This window comes from Lepidochelys kempii, chromosome 27 (genome assembly GCF_965140265.1).
Source record: "Lepidochelys kempii isolate rLepKem1 chromosome 27, rLepKem1.hap2, whole genome shotgun sequence".
Classification (NCBI taxonomy): Eukaryota; Metazoa; Chordata; order Testudines; family Cheloniidae; genus Lepidochelys; species Lepidochelys kempii.
This window is the reverse complement of record NC_133282.1, coordinates 16,780,178-16,797,904: the sequence shown is the minus strand read 5'-3', so window position 1 is coordinate 16,797,904 and position 17,727 is coordinate 16,780,178. Positions and strand designations below refer to the sequence as shown.

Genomic DNA, 17,727 nt, shown 5'->3' with positions numbered 1-17,727 from the left:
TGCGTTCCGGCAGGCGCGGGGTGGGTGGGGGGTGCTCACACACACGGGGCCCAGGATGCACACAGGAGGGGCAAGGCCCATGGGAGCATGGGGGGGGGGGAGCCCGGGGGTGATGCCAACAGGAGTGCTGGTGGGGGCCGGGGGGGGGCATGGGAGCATGGGGTGGGGGGTGCAGCCTGGGGGTGATGCCAACAGGAGTGCTGGTGGGGGCCCGGGAGAGGGGGAGGCCCGTGGGAGCATGGGGCGGGGGGTGCAGCCCGGGGGTGATGCCAACAGGAGTGCTGGGGGGGCCATGGGAGCATGGGGCGGGGGGTGCAGCCCGGGGGTGATGCCAACAGGAGTGCTGGTGGGGGCCCAGGAGAGGGGGAGGCCCGTGGGAGCATGGGGGGCGGGCCAGGGCTCGCACTGGGGCCTCTGGGCAGACTCGCGCTGTTTCTGTGCCCAGCCCCTCCTCAGGCAGCCCAGCCCGGGAAACAGGCGCTCGGCCCCAGCCTGGGCAGCACCCGCTCCTCCTCCCCCCGCCTGACAGGCCCTGAGCTCTGTGGGGCAGGGGCTGAGGGACCAGCCGTGACGGCTCCCACGTCCTCCCGAACTTCTCCCCACAGGGACTTAAACAACACTTTGCCCCCCCCCCCCCCCGGCCGGCAGAGAGCGGGTCAGCCCCACGAGAGAAGGGGAAACCGTGCAGCCTGGCCAGGTGATCAGCTCCCACAAAGAGCCCTGGGGTAGGAGACACTGCTGGTGGCCCGGAAGGGTCCAGCCTGTGTCCCGCGCCCCCCACCTGGCTCCCCCCAGCCCCACGCCACTGCCAGCTACGCTCAGGCAATGGGGCTGGGATGCCACCGTGGGAGGGAGCAGGCCGGGCATGGAGGGAGAATGGGATCCCCACGGGGCAGGGGCTGGAGGCTGCAGGGAGCCTGGTACCTGTCAAAGGAGCCTGGGGGACCCGATACCTGTCGGTGCCCATGGTCCTGTGACTGCAGCCCGAACCAGCACAGCCCCCTCGCTCTGCCAACACATGCTGGCACCAACTTTCCAGCGGGAGAGGAGCCGGCCTGTTCCAGCCCCACACCCCCCAGCTACGGGGCAACGAGACCCCACCCAGTCCTCACCCCACCCCCATCCACCCTGGCAATGCAGGCAGGCGCTGCCCATCTGGGGTGGGGGCTAACCCCTCCCTCGTTCCAGCCCAGCGTGGCGGCCAGTGCCCAGGGCTTCCCGGGACAGGCCCACTTGGCATCTGGCCCGGGCTGCGGGGCCAAGAGCCAGGGCAGGGGGCAGGAGATGCTGGGGTTCGTGACGAGCGCCACACAGAACGTGCTGGGCACTGATCCCCGGCGGGCGTTGCCACTCCAGGGAGCGGAGCCAGCCGGGCACCAGCAGGCCGGGGTCCACCACCCTCCTCGGGGAGAGCAGCGCTCGCCACTGAGAGACCGACAGAGCTGCCCACGCATGTCCCCCCACGCATCCCCCCGCCCACACGCGTGCCCCCACACGCATGTCCCCACGCCCCCCGCCCACGCATCCCCACATGTATCCCCACATGCATGTCCCCGCGCCCCCTGCACACGCCCCCCGCCCACGCATCCCCCCACACGCATGTCCCCGCGCCCCCTGCACACGCCCCCCGCCCACGCATGTCCCCACACGCATGTCCCCACGCCCCCCCACGCATGTCCCCGCGCCCCCGCCCACGCCCCCGCATGTCCCCACGCATCCCCACACGTATTCCCACACACATGCCCCCCGCCCCGCACACGCATCCCCACACGCATCCCGCCCACGCAGCCACCCCTGCGTGCACACACTCACTCCAAAGGGCCCCTGGCAGCAGTGAGCACTCAAGGCGGCTGGGGCGAGGCTGACGCAGAGAGATCTGACGTAGCAGCGGGTGGGCATGGCACCAGTGCTGGCCTCCTGCCCCCTCACCCCCCATCGGGCCACAGAGGGCCTTGCAGAGCCGAGCAGACAACTCCTCCCCCGCGTCCCGCCCATGCCAACACGATGGCAGCAGCCCCCGGCCTCCCTGCCCCAGCCCGGACCCCCGGGGCACATCTGCCGGGTGGGGGGGGGTGCGGACCGCTACCCATGACACTGCCAGGGGAAAGCTGCCCACCCCAGCCTGGGCCCCGGCAGGGACGGGAAAGGAGGGCGGGGTGGGGCGGGCGCTCCTCACGGCCCAGGGCAAGCACAGCCTGGTTCCGGTTCCCCCAACGTGCCACTAGGGCAGGAGATTTTGGCGACACAGACCCAGGGCGCTGGACCAGTCGGTGGTGGGGGGACCTGGTCAAGGGGTCCCCGCTGCTCGAGCTTCGTCACGCACGGGGCACCGGACGCCAGCTGCTGCCAGATGTGGGGCATGCAGAGCACCTACCATGGCGGTGAGCTGGAGTCACTCACTGAGTCCCCCTGGCAGCCCCGACTGTGCCAGGCTCGCGCCATCTGACCGAGCGGCTGCGGGAGAGCCACACTGGTACCTGCCTGGCACAGAGACCTTGCAGAGCAAAGCGGGCATGTCCCTTCCTTCCTGGAGGCCCCTGGCCGATCCCAGGAGAGCAGAAAGCCGGGCAGCCCAGCCCGCTCCCCACAAGAGCTCCGGGCACATGGGGCCGGGGGCATCGGAGAGCAGCACCCCCTCCCCGACGTACCCTGGGGAGCAGGGGAAGCTGCTCGTGGAGGGAGGGGCTGGCGTGTGAAATAACCCAGGGGGCGGAGGGAGCAGGAATGGGGTGGTGGTGGTGCAGGAGGGGCCCCACGAGAGGGGACGGTACAAAGGTGCCAGGAGGGGGGCTGCAGGCGACTAGAACCCAGGAGTCCTGACTCCCAGCCCTAACCACTAGACCCCCCCTCCCCAGGAGTAAGAGGGGAAGCAGCTGCAAGCCAAATGCTGCAGCTCAGAGCTTCCCTGGGCAAACAGGATTTAAAAGCCCCCCACCCCCTCCCTTCCTCCCACAGCCCTGGCTCTATTTTCACTCCTCATGGGTTTGCTTTTCCTGAGTCGCTGCACAGGAAATCCAGCGAGACACGCCCCAGACCTCGCCCGGCTGCCCAGCCCCCAGGCAGTGCCCGGGCTACCAGCTCCGCCTGGCCAGGGAGCCCCCGGGCGGGCCAATGTCACCACCGCGCCGGCGTGGGAAACCAGGCTCCCGGGCAGCGGGGCCGGCCAGCATTCCAGAGACAGCTGGGGAGAACCCAGGAGTCTTGGCTCCCAGATGCCCCCCCCGCCCCAATCTAACCACTGGACCCCTCTCCCCTCCCAGAGCTGGAGAGCGCGCCCAGGAGTCCTGGCTCCCAGCCTTCCCACTCAAAGCAAGAGACAAACACTCTCTGCCAAAGTCATCCTGCACTAACCCCTAGATGCCCCGTTAGGGGAATTCCCCATCCTGCAGCACTGCTCCCCCCACAGCCCCTGGCAGGCCCAGGCAAGCACGCCCTGTGAACCCCTTGGTGGCCTGACCCCTTCCTCCCCCCACACCAAGGAGGGTGCATCTGAGCCATCTGTCCTGGGGGGCCCCATATGATCCAGGGCAGCCTTGAACCCCATGACTTTAAAGGAGGGCAGCATCAGCCCCCCGGGTCTTGCCATGGTCGGACAGACCCCTGCATGGCTTGGAGGGTGGCGGGGGGGCTGCAAGCTCGGCCATCGCTCTCCTGCCCTGAACTGCTGAGCGGCTGGAAGAGGGTGGCCCCTGGGCGCAAACAACTTGGGGCCCACAGAGCCCCTCAGCTCTGGTCCCACAGCCCACGCCCAGTGCAGACCCGGCCTGGCCTGCCTGAGGCAGGCTGGGCCACTGGGCAGGGCGACCCCCCCGAGAGACCCTGGCTGCAGCATCCCTGGGAGCCTGAATCAAGGTGGGGAGACCAGCCCCCTCCTGCTATGCTACCCCCTCCCCCAAAGCCTGGTACGCCCTGCCCAGCTGAGCCATGGGGGGGCCCTCGAGTGGGAGGTAGCATACAGCAGAGCCCTGCTCGCAGAGTGCCCTCGGGTTCCCCCACCCGCAAGGGGAGAAAGGTCCGAACTCACCAGGTGCCCCCGACCCCATCTGCCCGCGTCCCGCCTGCCTGCCTGGCACCGCCCGAGTGCCGCAGCGCCGGGGGCTGGCTGCGGCAGAGCCAGCCGGGGTGGGGGCGACGGAGCACGGCTAATGTGAGGAGACTGCGGGGCCGTCCCTGCACCCGCCCGCCACGCTGCCCAGGAGAGCATCGCCCCCGCCCCGCACTGGCTGCCGGGAGCAGCGAGTGTCCGTCACCACCCCCCCGCCCGTGGGCACACACAGCCTCCCCCCGGCTCCTGGAACCCCACAGGAGCCCACGCAGGGGGGCTGCCTCCCCCTCCCCCCCAACCAGGCGGAGTCTCAGCTGGAGAGCAGGGGGCAGTGCCCTTGGCAGGGTGGACGCAGGCTCTGAGGAGTGGGGCAAGGCAGGGGAGAAGGCTGGGAGTCAGGACTCCTGGGTTCCCTTCTTCGCTTGGACGCTGGGGAGCAGCAGCGGACAGGTCACGTGATCTCTCTGCACCACAGTCGGTACCATGGACATTCCCCGGGGGACAGATCTGCCCCGGCCCCCTACCAGCCCCACCGCCCCCAAAGGGAGGGATCCCAGCTCCCTGGCTAGAGAGAACCAGAGTAACCCTCGCAGAGAGCTCCACGCAAACCGAGGAGGAAACTGAGGCACAGAAGGAGGCAGTGACTTGCCCTCCGTCACACAGCAGGTCAGTGGCGCAGCCAGAGATAGAGAGCCCAGCCCACTGCTCTAACCACTAGCCCACGCTGCCTGCCGCAAATAACCATCCCCAGGACTGGCCTGAAATGCTCTGGCCCAGCTGGGACTGGCATGAGCTCGGGGGGGGGGCCCCCGCGTGCCAGCTACATTACCCCCCCACCCAGCGTTCAGACCCAGCCGGAGTGGGGTGGAGGGTGTCGTATCGGCCTGGGCCAGCTACCCGCAGGGACCACTGCAGTGCTGCCAGCCGGGGGGAGCAACCCAGAGCAGACCCAGGATGGGCAAGGTCAGGGCACCCGTCATTTGTTGGCAATTCACCACGCGCCCTTCCATCCACCTCCACAGCAATGCCCGGCCCCTCCAGCCCTGTAGGGACTCCACGCCCCTCGCCCACCATGCAGGACAAGCACACCACGGCCGGACCACTGACGCCTGATCACACGCAGTGCTGGATCCACCCCCCCCCCCGCCTTTCCCACACGCTGCGCCAGATCCACCCCCCCACGCACCGCACCGGATCCACCCCCCACGGGTCACGCTTCCCCACACCGGCAGGTCATACGGACACCTCACACAGCACACCCCCAGGCTCTAGATGGGATGGGGGGGGTCAGGGAAAACTGGGGGGGGCAGGGAGGGCAGCACCCCCAAATCAAGAGAGAGATACCTGATCCGCTTTGGGGCGCTGGGAGCTGCAGCTCCCCTGAACCAGCCATCAATGCCCAGAGAAAAGCCAGGCAAGCATGGGTGCAGGGCGCAGACCTCTTGGAGAGGGGCAGGCATCGGCATGGGGGGTCCCCAGCCCGCCGGGAGAAGACACTCCCCTGCGGGGATGGGGAATGTGGAAGCCACCCCGGCTGTACCAGCTTTACAAGGTTCCCGCCTGGCCAGAGGGTTACAGGTTGGACAAATTTTCCCCTCGCAAATTGGGGCAAAAAGTCAGAAGTTCAGAACATTTTCATGCCCTGATCAGTGATCCGGCTTGGGTCAATTAACATGTTTTGTTTCCATTTTAGCCGTTGTTAGGGGGTGTTTGAGAAACTACAATTAGCTCCCCGTGTTAGGCAGGAAAGCTTTTTTTTTTTTTTTTTTTAAATTAAAGATTCTGAAGTCGAAATGGCTCTTTTCACAATTTCAAACCCTTTTTCTCTCCCTGCAAGTAAGTTTTTAGCGTTAAACCCAATAATAAATCGTGGGAACCGGCCCTCAGCCAAGTGTCTGGTTTCCATGAACTGGCACTGCCCAGAGACAAACGTCCGGCGGAAGAGTCGCGATCAGCCGCAGGAATCTGAGCAGGGCTCCCGCAGGGGTCTCGCCCACCCCCATAGCCTCTTCCCCGCCCCCCGGACAGGCCCCAGGGCCCATGGGGCAGGACTTGTGCCCCAGTCTGACCCGTCCCTGACTAGAAATCAGCAGGCTCCTGGCCCCAAGGGGCTGAGAGGTGTAGCCCTTCCTCCTCACAGCCCCCAGGCGAGAGCACAATGGGGATCGGGGAAAGTGTTGCCCCCCCCCACCACCACCACCATGCCTGGACCAACAGGTTAAGAGAGGCTCTGGATTTGGCATGTTACTGGCTGCCAGTGCCAACGGGAGAACCCAGGAGCTGCCAGCCCCGCTCCGCCAGGCACCCCAGGCTCCTCACCAGGCAGCCAGGTTTCTGCCACCACTTCTGAGGAGTGTGGGTCCAGCGCCCGGAGCAGCCCCGGGGCTGAGCGCCCGGAAGGGACACTGTCAACCAGGCTACTCCACACCCGTCCAGTGCGGGGCACCCCGACGCCTTCCTCACAGGCTGCCAGAGACCAGGCACTGGGACAGACAGAGCCTCCTCCCCAGCAGGCTCTGAATCCGTGCCCCCCTCCTATTCTGAAAGCCCACCCCCCAGCCAGACACCGGCAGTTATTAGATGGTGCTAATTCGCTTCGCCCGGCACCCGCCCCCCCACCAGTGGCCTCCACATCCCGGCCTAGGCTTCTCGGAGCAGGACAAGCAGAGCACATCCCATTCCTGCAAGCTACCCCCACCCGACACCAGGGAGCCCCCGCGCACCCGGCCCAGGCCAGCCGAGATCAGGCCAGAGCTGCCAGTGCCAGGGAGGTGGCCGCACGACGCGTGGCCAACTCACCCTTCCAAACCTGCATCCTATTTCCTGCACCAGCAGGCGCCTGAAAATAAACCCCGTCGGCCCCAGGCTCTGGGGCGCAGCCAAGGCCCCCCCAGGGCCCAGCCCGGGCCTTTCGCAACACCTGGAGGGGGAGGGGAAGGCAAAAGGGCAGCCCCCCTCCGCCCTCTGGACACAAACCTTTTAGAAGCTTTAAGCCAAAAAACCAACAAGCTGCCCAAGGAGCTTCCCACCCCCCTTGCTGACAAAGGCCCCGGAGGAGGGTCCTGTTGACTCCCTGATAAGAGCAAAAGGTCAAAGGGCCCCACAGACAATGGCAAAAAGGGACTTTGTTCTCTGGAGATTGGGCCGGGGAGGCGGGTGTTAGGAGACCAGGAGGGCAGGCAGCGCCCAGGGGCTGGGCATCGGGGAGGGGGGGGGTCGTGTCTGGGCGACCAGGAGGGCAGGCTGGGCACGGCAGATTTGGATGGACCGGGGCTGCACTCCAGGCCCAGCGCTGGCCTTGGGAGGTTTTATTTAACGGGCCCAGTTCAGGTGGCAGCTAACAGCTCCAATGCCAGGCAGGGTCTCGGGCATCGCTTTGGCTCAGTAGTACAGGCCAACCCAGCTGGGGGGGTCCCCCCATCCTTGCCCCTTGTGGATCCCCCAGCTCAGGCTGCCGCCCTGACACTGGAAGACAAGAGAGTCTCCCGGGTGCACTTGCTCAGCGCCTTGGGGCTCTGCCCTCCTGCACAGCCCGGGGAAGGGGGAGGCAACAGAAGAGGCTGCCCGCCCCAGAAAGCTGGCATCCAAGGGGGTGTCACTTTCACCCTCCATAACAAAGTCCTGGAAAGCCGCCCCGCCCGGCAAGGACTTTCCCCCAGCATGGCGCCGGCTGTTGTTTGCCATCCAGACCCAGTATCCCTGGGGAGCCGGGCAGGGCAGATCATTCTGCAGGGAGGGCCCCAGAGCCCCCCCCAAGGCGAAAACAATCTACAAAGAGCCCAGACACAGAGCAGGGCGGCGCGTTCGCCCTGCGTCCAGCCCAGCGCCTCACAAAGGGGGGGATTGTCCCTCCCAAAGGACGGGCCTCTCATCCCAGTAACCGGGCCGAAGGCTCGGACCTCAGCAGTGCTGCTGGCTCCAAAGGGCCTTGGACCGGACGCAGACGCACCAGGCCCAGAACCCCGGGTCCCACCAAGGAACCCAGCTCCCAGCCCCTCCGCTCCCCACACGTCTCTGTGTCTGTGTGTCTCGGTTTGTTTTTCTCTCCTGTTTCGCTCCGATCCCAGCTGGCCTGTTCGGAGCAGGCAATAGCCGCCTCTTGGGGGACTGAGCCGATTTCTAACCCACTCCACCCCAGTCTGCATTTCAAACACCCCCCCAACACACACACACCCCCATTCCAAGCCTCCTCCTCACCCTGCCTGGCGCTGGGAAAGAACCAGCGGCCTTAAACTCACTCTGTTTCAACTATGTCTTGACCCCACGCGCTCCAAAGGGGCCCGGGACAGTTCCTGGGGGGCTGCATGGGGGCAGGGTGCGAGGAATGCATCCCTTGGCACCCTGGCTGTCCCACACTGCGGTTCGCCTGCCGGGGGGCATATGAACTCTTGGCAGATCTGGTGGCCCCAGGCAAACTGAAGTTTTGGTCTCTACTCCCCCAGCCCCAGGAGCGGTGGACCCCTGATGGGCTTTGACAACCCTGCTCCCTGGGCTGGTGCGAGCCGCCGAGGGCGGGGGGAGAAATGGGTTCAGCTCCCTGGCTGCCCTTCGGAAAACAGGGCACCCGGCCTCTTCGTGTTAGGCCTGGGATGTGAACGGGTATGGGGGGGGGGCTTTCCAGGAAACAATGATCCCTCCTGGGAGCTCCACCCTGCCTCCACACACGGCCCCCCACACATAGATCGGATAAAGCCACAGCAGACTATTTAGTTAATTGGATTTGGTCAGAGAGCTGATCATGGGCAGTAAATACCCCGCTCATCCCCCTCCACACACACCCCCCCCCCGGGGCCAGGGAGCCGCTTTTCAATCCCAGGCTCTTCCCAGAAAGCCCAGTGTAGCCGGGGACCCCCAGCACCCCACCAGCCGCCTGCCCAGGCGAGGCAAGGCGGGGGGAGGCGGGAATTAACTAGGCCAAGGGTTGCTTATGGCGACGGCGCGGGGCATTAGCCCTAGCAGTAATCAGGAGGGATGTGCAGCGAGGAGCCGCAGAGGCCCGGCGAGGGGAAGCCCGTTCCCAGCCCAGCCCTTGGATTACAGCCGGATTTTCAGGAGGCTGCTCCCAGCCAGGAGCCGAATCTAATTCTGGCCCCAACCCCAAAGGCCACACAACGCTCCCCTGCTCCCCTTGCACACCGCTGCCTCCAGCCAGTGCCCTGCCATCCCCCATGCAGAGCAGGGCGGCCCCTGGGGCCAGGAAACCAAGGGGGGCTGGCAGGACCTTGGAGGCCTGGCAGAGATCAGGGCCCCCTGCGCCCAAGCACCGGGTCGCTCTCCACACGCTCAGGGGATGATACCTACAGTGGCTGGAGCTGCTCCAGGGCTGGCTCCGGAGCGGGGGGCCGTACGGGGTGGGGGGGCCGATCCCTTTGTCCTGGAGCAAGCAGGCCCGAGTCTGGCTGTAAAAATCCATCATGAGGAAGGGGTTGGGGCTGGGGGTTAGCCCGGCGACGTCCACGCTCTCGTACATCTTCCCGGGGGCTCCTTCGCCCGGCCCAGAGTCGGGGTCAGGCGGGTCAAGCCCCTCAGCAGGCTGCCGTCCAGGCGCTCAGCTCCCACGCAGGGGCCATGGGGGGCCCCGGACCCCGCTTCCGCTCGCCGCTCTCGGAGACCCACACCTGGGGCCCGGGCCCCGCAGCGTGCGAAGGGGGCTCCCCCAGCCCAGGACCGGCCCCAAATCCACGGCCGGGGGCGCTGGGGAACAAACCCCCCCGCCCCAGCCGGGGCTCGGGGCCCCTCAGACGTGGGCGCAGCAGCTAGTTCCCCGGCGAGGAGCCCATCGCTCCGTGCGCTCCCGGGGGCGCGGCAGCCTCCAGCCGGCCGCGGGCTGAGAACCGCGCGGGGCAGGAGGGGCGCTCCCGGCCCGGCCGGCCTCCAGGGGGCCCCTCCCGGGCTCGGCTCCGCGGCTCGGCCGCCCGCAGCGCGCTGCGCCCCCGGAGAGCCGGGCTGCGGCCGGCGCGTCTGCTCTGCGCACGGAGCCGCGGCTGAAAATCCCTCCTGCCACGCGGCGCCTCCCAGCGGCCTTAACCCCTTGGCTGCCTGCGCGGGGCCGCCGCGCTGCGCCACGGCCCGGCCCCGGGGCGCCCCTCGCCGGAAGGGCCTTTTCCGGCGCGGCAGCGCCCGCCTCATTTGCCTAATGGCATGCGGCTGAACTCCGGCTGAACCCGCCGCAAGCGCCTCACCTCCCCGTGACCCCCGGCCCCAGGCCCCGCCGCCCCCGGGCCCCCGCTCCAGCCACAGCGACGTGGGTGCGCCCCGCGCCGAGCTGCGCCCCAGCGGTTCCACCCGCGCCCGGGCCCCGATCCTGCGCGCCCCGCCCCCGCCGCTTCCTGCGCGCTCACGGCACCTACCGCGGGCCCCAGAGTTTGCAAGCGCCTAATTACCTACCCCCCGGAGGATTACATCACATCACACAACATAACACAACCTAGCTCCTCCCCAGCACGGAGCAGGAGCGCTCACAGCCCCTCCCCTCCTGCCTGTGTTTACCCTCCACCCCCTGTGCGGCAGGGCAGGGCTGCTGGCCTCGCTGGACAGCGGGGAAACTGAGGCAGGCAGAGCCTAAGCCACATGGGGAGCCTGTGGAAAAGCTGGGAACTAGGCCCAGACCTCCCCAAGCCCAGGCTAGCGGCCGAACCGCATCCTGGCTCCCCGCCACCTGGATTCACACCATCTCCCTGTCCCATTAATACGTGTGACACCCCCCCACACCCCCCATTCGTATCTGCAGCTACAGAGTCTGAACTGCCAGGTGCCTCAGAGCCCCCAGCCCTGCACCCAGTGGCCCGAGAGCAGAGGCCAGCGCCCAGCGCAGGATCGGGGGATCACGATTCACATGGGGCACGGACACGGCCCAGCTCAGCATTTCGGTCTGGTTTGTATTAAGGTAGCACCGGGCGCCCCCGTCATGGCCAGGACGCCCCCCCGGTGTCCGGCTGCACAAACACCTGACAGACAGAAAGGGGCCGGGGAGGGGAACTTGACTTTGTAAGCGCCCAGCGCTGGGTCCCGTTCCAGTTCGTGCAGCGGCAGAGGGGGTGCGAGGGGCGGTGACGGATAGTCCAGCCCTGCTGCGGCTCCAGCCAGCTCCAGCCATACAAGGCAGACAGCGAATTTCTTCGGGGGTAGAAATCTATAGAAATACACCCCCCCCCCCATTGTATGCTTTCCCCAGATTTTTGCAGTCCTTGACCCTGGCCAGGCCCCTGCCGCCCGTCCTAGTGCGCGGCCGTGCCGGCTCATGGAGCACTGTACCCCCACGCGCCTGCCCCCTTGCAGGAGGGGCTCAGGGGCACCAGCCCCATCTTTGCAGAAGAGGAAACGGAGCCCGGGGTATTGCCCTGTTGCTCAGCCCTGTCCACACCCGAGTGCCACCATTACACCAGCCGAACCCCCTGCGCTGCTCCCGCCCCTTGGGGAGGTGGGTGAGTGAACTCCACCGACGAGAGACGCTCTCCCCTCGGTTGGGGCTTTGCTGAACCGAGCCCCTGTGCGGGGCTGTAAGTGCAGAGCTGCCCTAGACACGGCCCAGGGAAGAGACTTGATCCCCACACCCAGGCCAGGCAATAAGGCCGGGGCAGAGACAAGAACCCAGGAGTCCTGGCTCTGCCCCCCCATTGCACCCACACACATCGACTGGGGATACAGCAGCAATGCAGCCTGCAAAGCCATTTGCAAGCTACAACCTGCCCTCTCCCCTCTTCTCCGTTTCCAAGCCAGGCCAGGCAGTGCGCACCTGGGTCCTGCTACCTTCTGCAGAAAGCAGCCGCCTTGGCACGAGGTGCGACAGGCAGGGAAGAGCTCACAGGCATTTCAGTTCCTTGCCCAGTCCAGGCTGAACCCCCTTCCCCGAGCCGGCTGCCCTTGCCTCACGGAGCAGTTCACAGGGGGGAACCACTGGGAGGGGATGGAGAGTCCTGCTCCGGGGCCCAGGGAAAACGCAGGCTCCTTAAACTGCAAGTTTGAATCCTGCCAAGCTCCGCTCGGCTGCCCCATGCAGCGGCACAGCAAGCAAGCGCCACCCAGCGACTTGTGCTGCCCGGCGAGTCTTGAAACAGCACGGAGACTTCACCGTTCTTCCCAGCACGGGGCGCCCCCACCGAGATCAAGGCCCCTGCCTCAAAGAGCTTCCATTGAAAGAGACAAAGGGCAAGAGGGGAAACTGAGTCACAAATGGGAAGGGACTTGGCTAGGGCCAGCGGCAGAGCCCAGAACTCCTGGGTCCCTGGCCAGCACCTGACACAGTGCTCACCCCAGCTGCCTCGTCTCCCTGGACTTTGAGGATCATGGCCTAAGAAAGGTCTCGCCAGGAGAAGACCAGCTGCTCACCCCACACCAGAACTGGAGCTGGGGGTGGGTGGGGAAGCTATGGGATCTTGCCCCCTTCCCCACAGCGCCCCAGGAAGCGCCCCACCCCACCCCTCCCCCACCCCGGGCCAGCTGGGCCTTCAGAACTGGTCCGGGGCCAGACTCCAGCACGTCCCAGACAGCAGAGCAGGGCGACACCCAATCCCCCCTCCTCGCTCCCTGCCCTCCGGGAGGAATCCGGCAGGACGCCAGGTCCAGGAAGCTGTGGGCGCGTCCACAGGACGGCACCGCTCGCTGGTCAGTTGAGTCGGGATTCCCCCACCCAGGCAGCCGCTGCCCCTCCAGCAGCTGCACGGCTGCCGGGGCTGATGTGCGGGCCGCAGGATCGGCATCGTCAGTGCCCCGTGGCGAGGCATCCCAGCCAAGTCCCCCCCTCAGAAATCTCCCTCCTTCTCTCGGGGGGGGCTCACAGTGGATTTCAGCAGTGCCAGGGTCTCGCACGTCTGTTTGGAGACCCCGGGGCTTTGTCACGGGCGCTGGGTGCTTCGCTGGACGTGCGAGCTGCGAGAAAGCCTTTTTATAACCTTCCCCCCTCCCCCTCTGCCCTGAAAGCTGCAATCGCGTGGCCATGGGGCGCAGTAAAAACCCACCCCCATCTCCTTCAGAGGAGCAGGGGGCCTGCGGGAATTCAGCTGAGATATACAACCTGACAAGGGCCTTTATGGTGGGCGTGTGGCAGGGGAGGGTATCTCCCAGTTTCTTTCCACCCCACTCCCCTTAAGGGAACAATGCAACTCCCCCAGAGTGACCCAGGCTGGGGTGGGAGGTAGGATGGGGTGTAAGGCACTCCCCCACAAAAGGTCAGAGAGGCACAACCTAACTCCAGTGCCAGCCCCCACATCACTGCCAGGCCCCTGGGGTCCCTGCCCCCACCCCAAAGCCTCCTGGTTAGTTTCGACCTCCCAAAGCAACCTGATGAGTCCTGGGGTTTTTAGCAGCCATGCTGGGCCCATTGGCCTCCTGCAGGCTCCATGCAGCTGAGTGAAAGAAACCAGGTCCCCTTCCTCTCTGATCTCTCGGCCTTATCTGCATGTGACAGGGCTGGGCTCCCCATGCATTAACCCGCCCCCCTGCAACTCCCTCTCCCTTCCCCGCTGGCCTAAAAAAGTGAACAGTTGGGCTGAGCAGGCTTGTCTGAAATCTGCCCCCGAAAAACCTGGAGGCATGTGTGCGCCTGAGAGAGAGCAAGGCATCAGCAGCGCCTGTTTAAATAATAATAGAAAGTCAAAGGTTTTGCTTAGCCAGCAGGTTTCTGAACAAAAGCCCAGCACTCTTCCAACTTCCTGCAGCGAACATGACAAATGTCTGCTTTGACTCATTTACTGGGGCTGGAAGGAAAGCTGGCTTCAAACACACGCCGGGAAAGAACCAAACAGGCCGGCCTGCGGTAGGAATGCTTCACCTTGGGGGGACACACACACACACAGAGCCCCCCGTCCCCCCCCCAAATCTCTCCTCCTCATACTCAGCCGCTGCCCACTTCGGTCCCGGGGTTCTGGAGTCCTTCCCCCCTCCCCCGACAACAGGAAAAACGAGTAAAAATTGTGTTAAAGAGTTCAACGCAAAAGCCAAACTCAATTGGGCAACTGGGAGCGACCGGCCAGCCAGGCCCAACTGCGCTCCTCATTTGCTGGCACACAGAGCTGGCCCCCCCGGGTGAGCCTGGTACAGGGCCAGGGGCTGACCAGCCTACGGCAGAGCCAAGCCCCGGGCCTGGCCCCTCACACCCAGGGCTTGCAAAGGCCCTTTGGGATGCTCCCTAGCGCATATGACCCCCGAGCGCTTTTGCTTTTAAAAACCCCCTCAATCATTTCCGGCCCCCTGGAAGCCCCGCTGCACTCTAGGAGGCGGCTCTCGGACCCCCCGGCTGCAGGGGCACTGGTGGGTTTGGGGGTGTGGTTTTTTTGGATTATTTCTGGGGCTGGTGCTCGGCCCTTTGCCAGGTGCCTGGAGTTGGCACTCTCCCGGTGCATCGCTCGGGAAAATCTTGGGCCCCTTGTTTATTCTGTCACCAGCGTCCCCCCCCCGAGGTCCGGCAGTGTGCCAAGCAGGCTCAGACAGTGCCACCTTCACGGACCCCGGCCTGCCGCTTGCACTGGGGAGCAGCTGCCAAGCCCCGTCGAGGAGGAAGGGGCTGCTCGGCCCGAGCACAGCGGCAGAATTTGGCACCCAGGTTTCTGGCTGGGAGATGAGTATCAATCTGGGTTACGCAACCCCCCCAGCCACAGAATCCCGGAGCCCTGACTTGTGGAGCCGGACCCGGAAGGGCTGCTAGAAACCTGCAACAAATTGAGCAGTCACAGCTCAGAAAACAGCCCGCAGGCCCGCCCTGTTTCTCACCATAGCCAGGCCGGCCACGGAGCCTAGTCCAGAACAGGGCTGACTTCTTCATCACTCCTCACAGGCAGCCCTGCTCCCGAGCAAAGGGCCCTGGAATTAGATGGGCTTCCCTCGCCACCCCACGGCTGCAGACAAGGGAAACCCGCTAACTGCCGGGAACGACGCAAACCCACAGGCTCCAACCAGAGCCGCCCCAAACATGCAATTTGCTAATCACACACCAGTGCAACGGTGAAAAACCTGCTCGCACGCGCCGTGCAAATGCCTCTAAAGCAGAGGGCCATGTCCCGGGTGTTCGCTGCTCTACCCTGCATCAGCCAGGAGAGCCGCCGGTCAGAGTATGGCAGTCCCAGCAGGGGCCACAGAAACAGTCGGAGGAACTGGGCATTTTCCATAAAGCACTTAACATCGAGCAGGGGAATGCACTCCCCTGGCCGGCTGGCTGCACACGTGCGCACACTCATTCACACACACATGCACGCACACGAACTTCTCTTCCCAAAATAAAACCGCTAGCCCCCCAGTGTTTAATCTGGAACCTGACCCTGGACGTGTGAAACATGGTGAGAAAACATTTCTCCGGTTCTCACCAGGCTGTTAGTCATGCAAAGTCCCTGTTGCAAAGGCAGACTGAGCAGAAGGGGGGGTGGGCTGGGGAAGGAGAGAAGAGAAAGGAAACAAGCAGAGAAGGGAAGAGTGGAAGAACCCCCAGCCTCTCTGGACTCCTCTGAGGCCAGTCGCGCCCTAGGGCATGCGGGAAAGTTGGGATCTTGCAGGTGATAAGCCCCCTAGAGATGCACCTTCCTTAAGGCCCCGCTGCAGAGCCCTGGGTGCAGCATCGGCCCAAAGCACCCCCCCGGGGCGTTCAGTCCCGCCCCGGTATCACTCCTGCTCTTGCACCCATAACATTGTGCCACAGGCAACATCTCCACGGAGGGGCTCTGCTTACGGGGCCTCAGCAGGCCCCGTTTGGTCTGGTGCTGGGCGTCTCCAGCCCTGGCACCGGGGGCAGAACACGGCCCCGGCCAAACCCAGGGCACAGGTTGCCCCCCTCCCCAGCCACCACTTTCGAAAACGGTACCAGCTGTCAAGTCGCTCATCACAACGCATGCGATTGGCTGCCTAAAGTCAGGTGGGTGCGTTTCCATTCCCTGATTGGATGGCAAAGGAGGGGGAATTATACACGGGGGTCAGCCTCAAGGACTTTTTCTAACCGAAGATTCTTTGAAGAAAACCTGGATGGGAAAGTTCCCGCTCTGCCGTTTGCCATCGCCTGGCGCTCAAACATTCAGCTACTTACAGCCAAAGAACTACCCGTGGTCCGAGCCCCCACAACCACCTCGGCCAGTGACCCAGGGCAGAGATTTTCTTCCGATTTTTGGTTCAAAACATTTTTGAAACTTTCATTTTTCCCCCTGATTTGGGGCAGAAAAATCCTTCGATACACTGAAAATTTTGGCAGGCCGGGAAAACTGCTCCCACGTGTGAGCTCGCTCAGGCGGGAGGCTGCCAGGGCATTGCCCGCTGCTGTGCCCAGTACCACAGGCAGTTGCTACCCAGGGCCAGAGTCTCCCAAGCACCGAGCGCCCACATGCAGCCCTGAGGGGTCAGCACCCGCCAGGCCGAGGGCATTAGAGAACAGGAGCGGAGACCCTGGGATCACTCTGGGTCCAGCGAGGCGGCCCAGGGCAATCACTAAGCAGAGCCGGTCGGCTTTTTATTTGTAACGTGACAGGATCAGAGCCCTGGATCGGTGCTTTCCCGCTGCCCCTTCCCAGCCCCACGGTGCGAATGCGCACTGCCCAACAAGCAGCTATTTGAAGCGGGCTCCCCACTTCCCCAGTGACCGGCCCTCGCAGGCAGACAGACGGTTTCTCCTACAGACCGGGCCGGGCCAGGTGTGGGACTTGTGACCATTGGCACCGGCAGAGGTTCTCGCTTGCCTGCATCTCAGCCGGTCCCCCCCGACTTAGCTGTAATGAGCACCAGGAGACAAGACCCCCCTCCCCAGTAGCACCCGCTGGGCTGAACAAGGACCCCAAGCCCACTCCTGCAGCCTTTGGAGAGTTGGCTCCCGCAAGCAACCCCAGCGGGGCTGGTGCCCAGAACCCGCCCTGTGCAACCAGAGGGGATCCCCAGAGAGAAGGGGACACCCCAACCCAGCCCCAGGAAAGGCAGGCATTCCAGAGCAGGGCAGGTCACCAGAGTGTAACATCCAGCCGATCACCCCGAATCCCCCAGGGGAGTCTGCGACTTCCACTGCAAGAGACCCCCCCACCCCCAATACTATCTAACCCAGGGGAACCGGACGGCAGAACGCCCTGTCCCCTTCCCCTCACTGCAGGCAGGGCCATTGTCTTGCGCTATTCACCTCCCTCCTTTCCCTCGCTCGGCTTTTGTTTCTCCCTGCAGCTCCCCCCACCCCCCAAAGGGGATCATTTATCCAGCTGGGCAGGCCTTTTTGAGAGGCACATTCCAGGCTCTCCCCAAACCCGCCCGTGACAGGATGATGGAGAAGCAACCTAGTTAATGGGCTTTCCCATCCGCTGGCGGTGCAGCCGGGCGCTCGTTAATCTCCCCGCCCCGGCAAAGGGGGTGTGCAGAGAGAAAGGACAGTCTAAGGGAGTCCTGGCAGGCACGGCCCGGTTCTCCCCGGCCCCTGCGATGATTATTAACCAGGGTAGTTAGGGTGGCACCGGGGGCACCAGGGAGGCTCAGGTCCTGCTGCACAGAGCTGGCCGGCCGGGCACAGGTAACCAGCAGCGAGGACGGCACAGACCTTGGGGGCACACTGCTGGCATTCCCCAAGCTGGCTGGACTCCTCGGGCGTGCCCAGCTCGGCTGTTGGACAAACCCGGAAGTGCCCGGGCGAGCAGCCAGCTGCAGGCTGAGCTCTGGGAGTTCTGGGCTGTGGCTGGTTCTTTACATGATGCCAGCAGGGCCGGGCTTGGAGATCAGCTCCGCCCGCCACGTCC

General features: G+C 65.0%; 1 protein-coding gene across 4 annotated transcripts in view; it reads right to left on the bottom strand.

Annotated features, from left to right (window-relative positions):
* RARA (retinoic acid receptor alpha) overlaps nucleotides 1–17,727 on the bottom strand; it is a 65,024-nt gene that overhangs the window by 13,668 nt on the left and 33,629 nt on the right. Inside the window, exon 1 of one of the 4 annotated variants that reach the window (XM_073325662.1) lies at nucleotides 9,347–10,217. The exons of the other annotated variants lie outside the window; for them this stretch is intronic. Within the exon in view, the coding sequence (XP_073181763.1) occupies nucleotides 9,347–9,515 (169 nt within the window). The 5' untranslated portion in view covers nucleotides 9,516–10,217. Of the gene's footprint in view, nucleotides 1–9,346; nucleotides 10,218–17,727 lie in introns of those variants that run through there. 4 annotated transcript variants of the gene reach the window in all.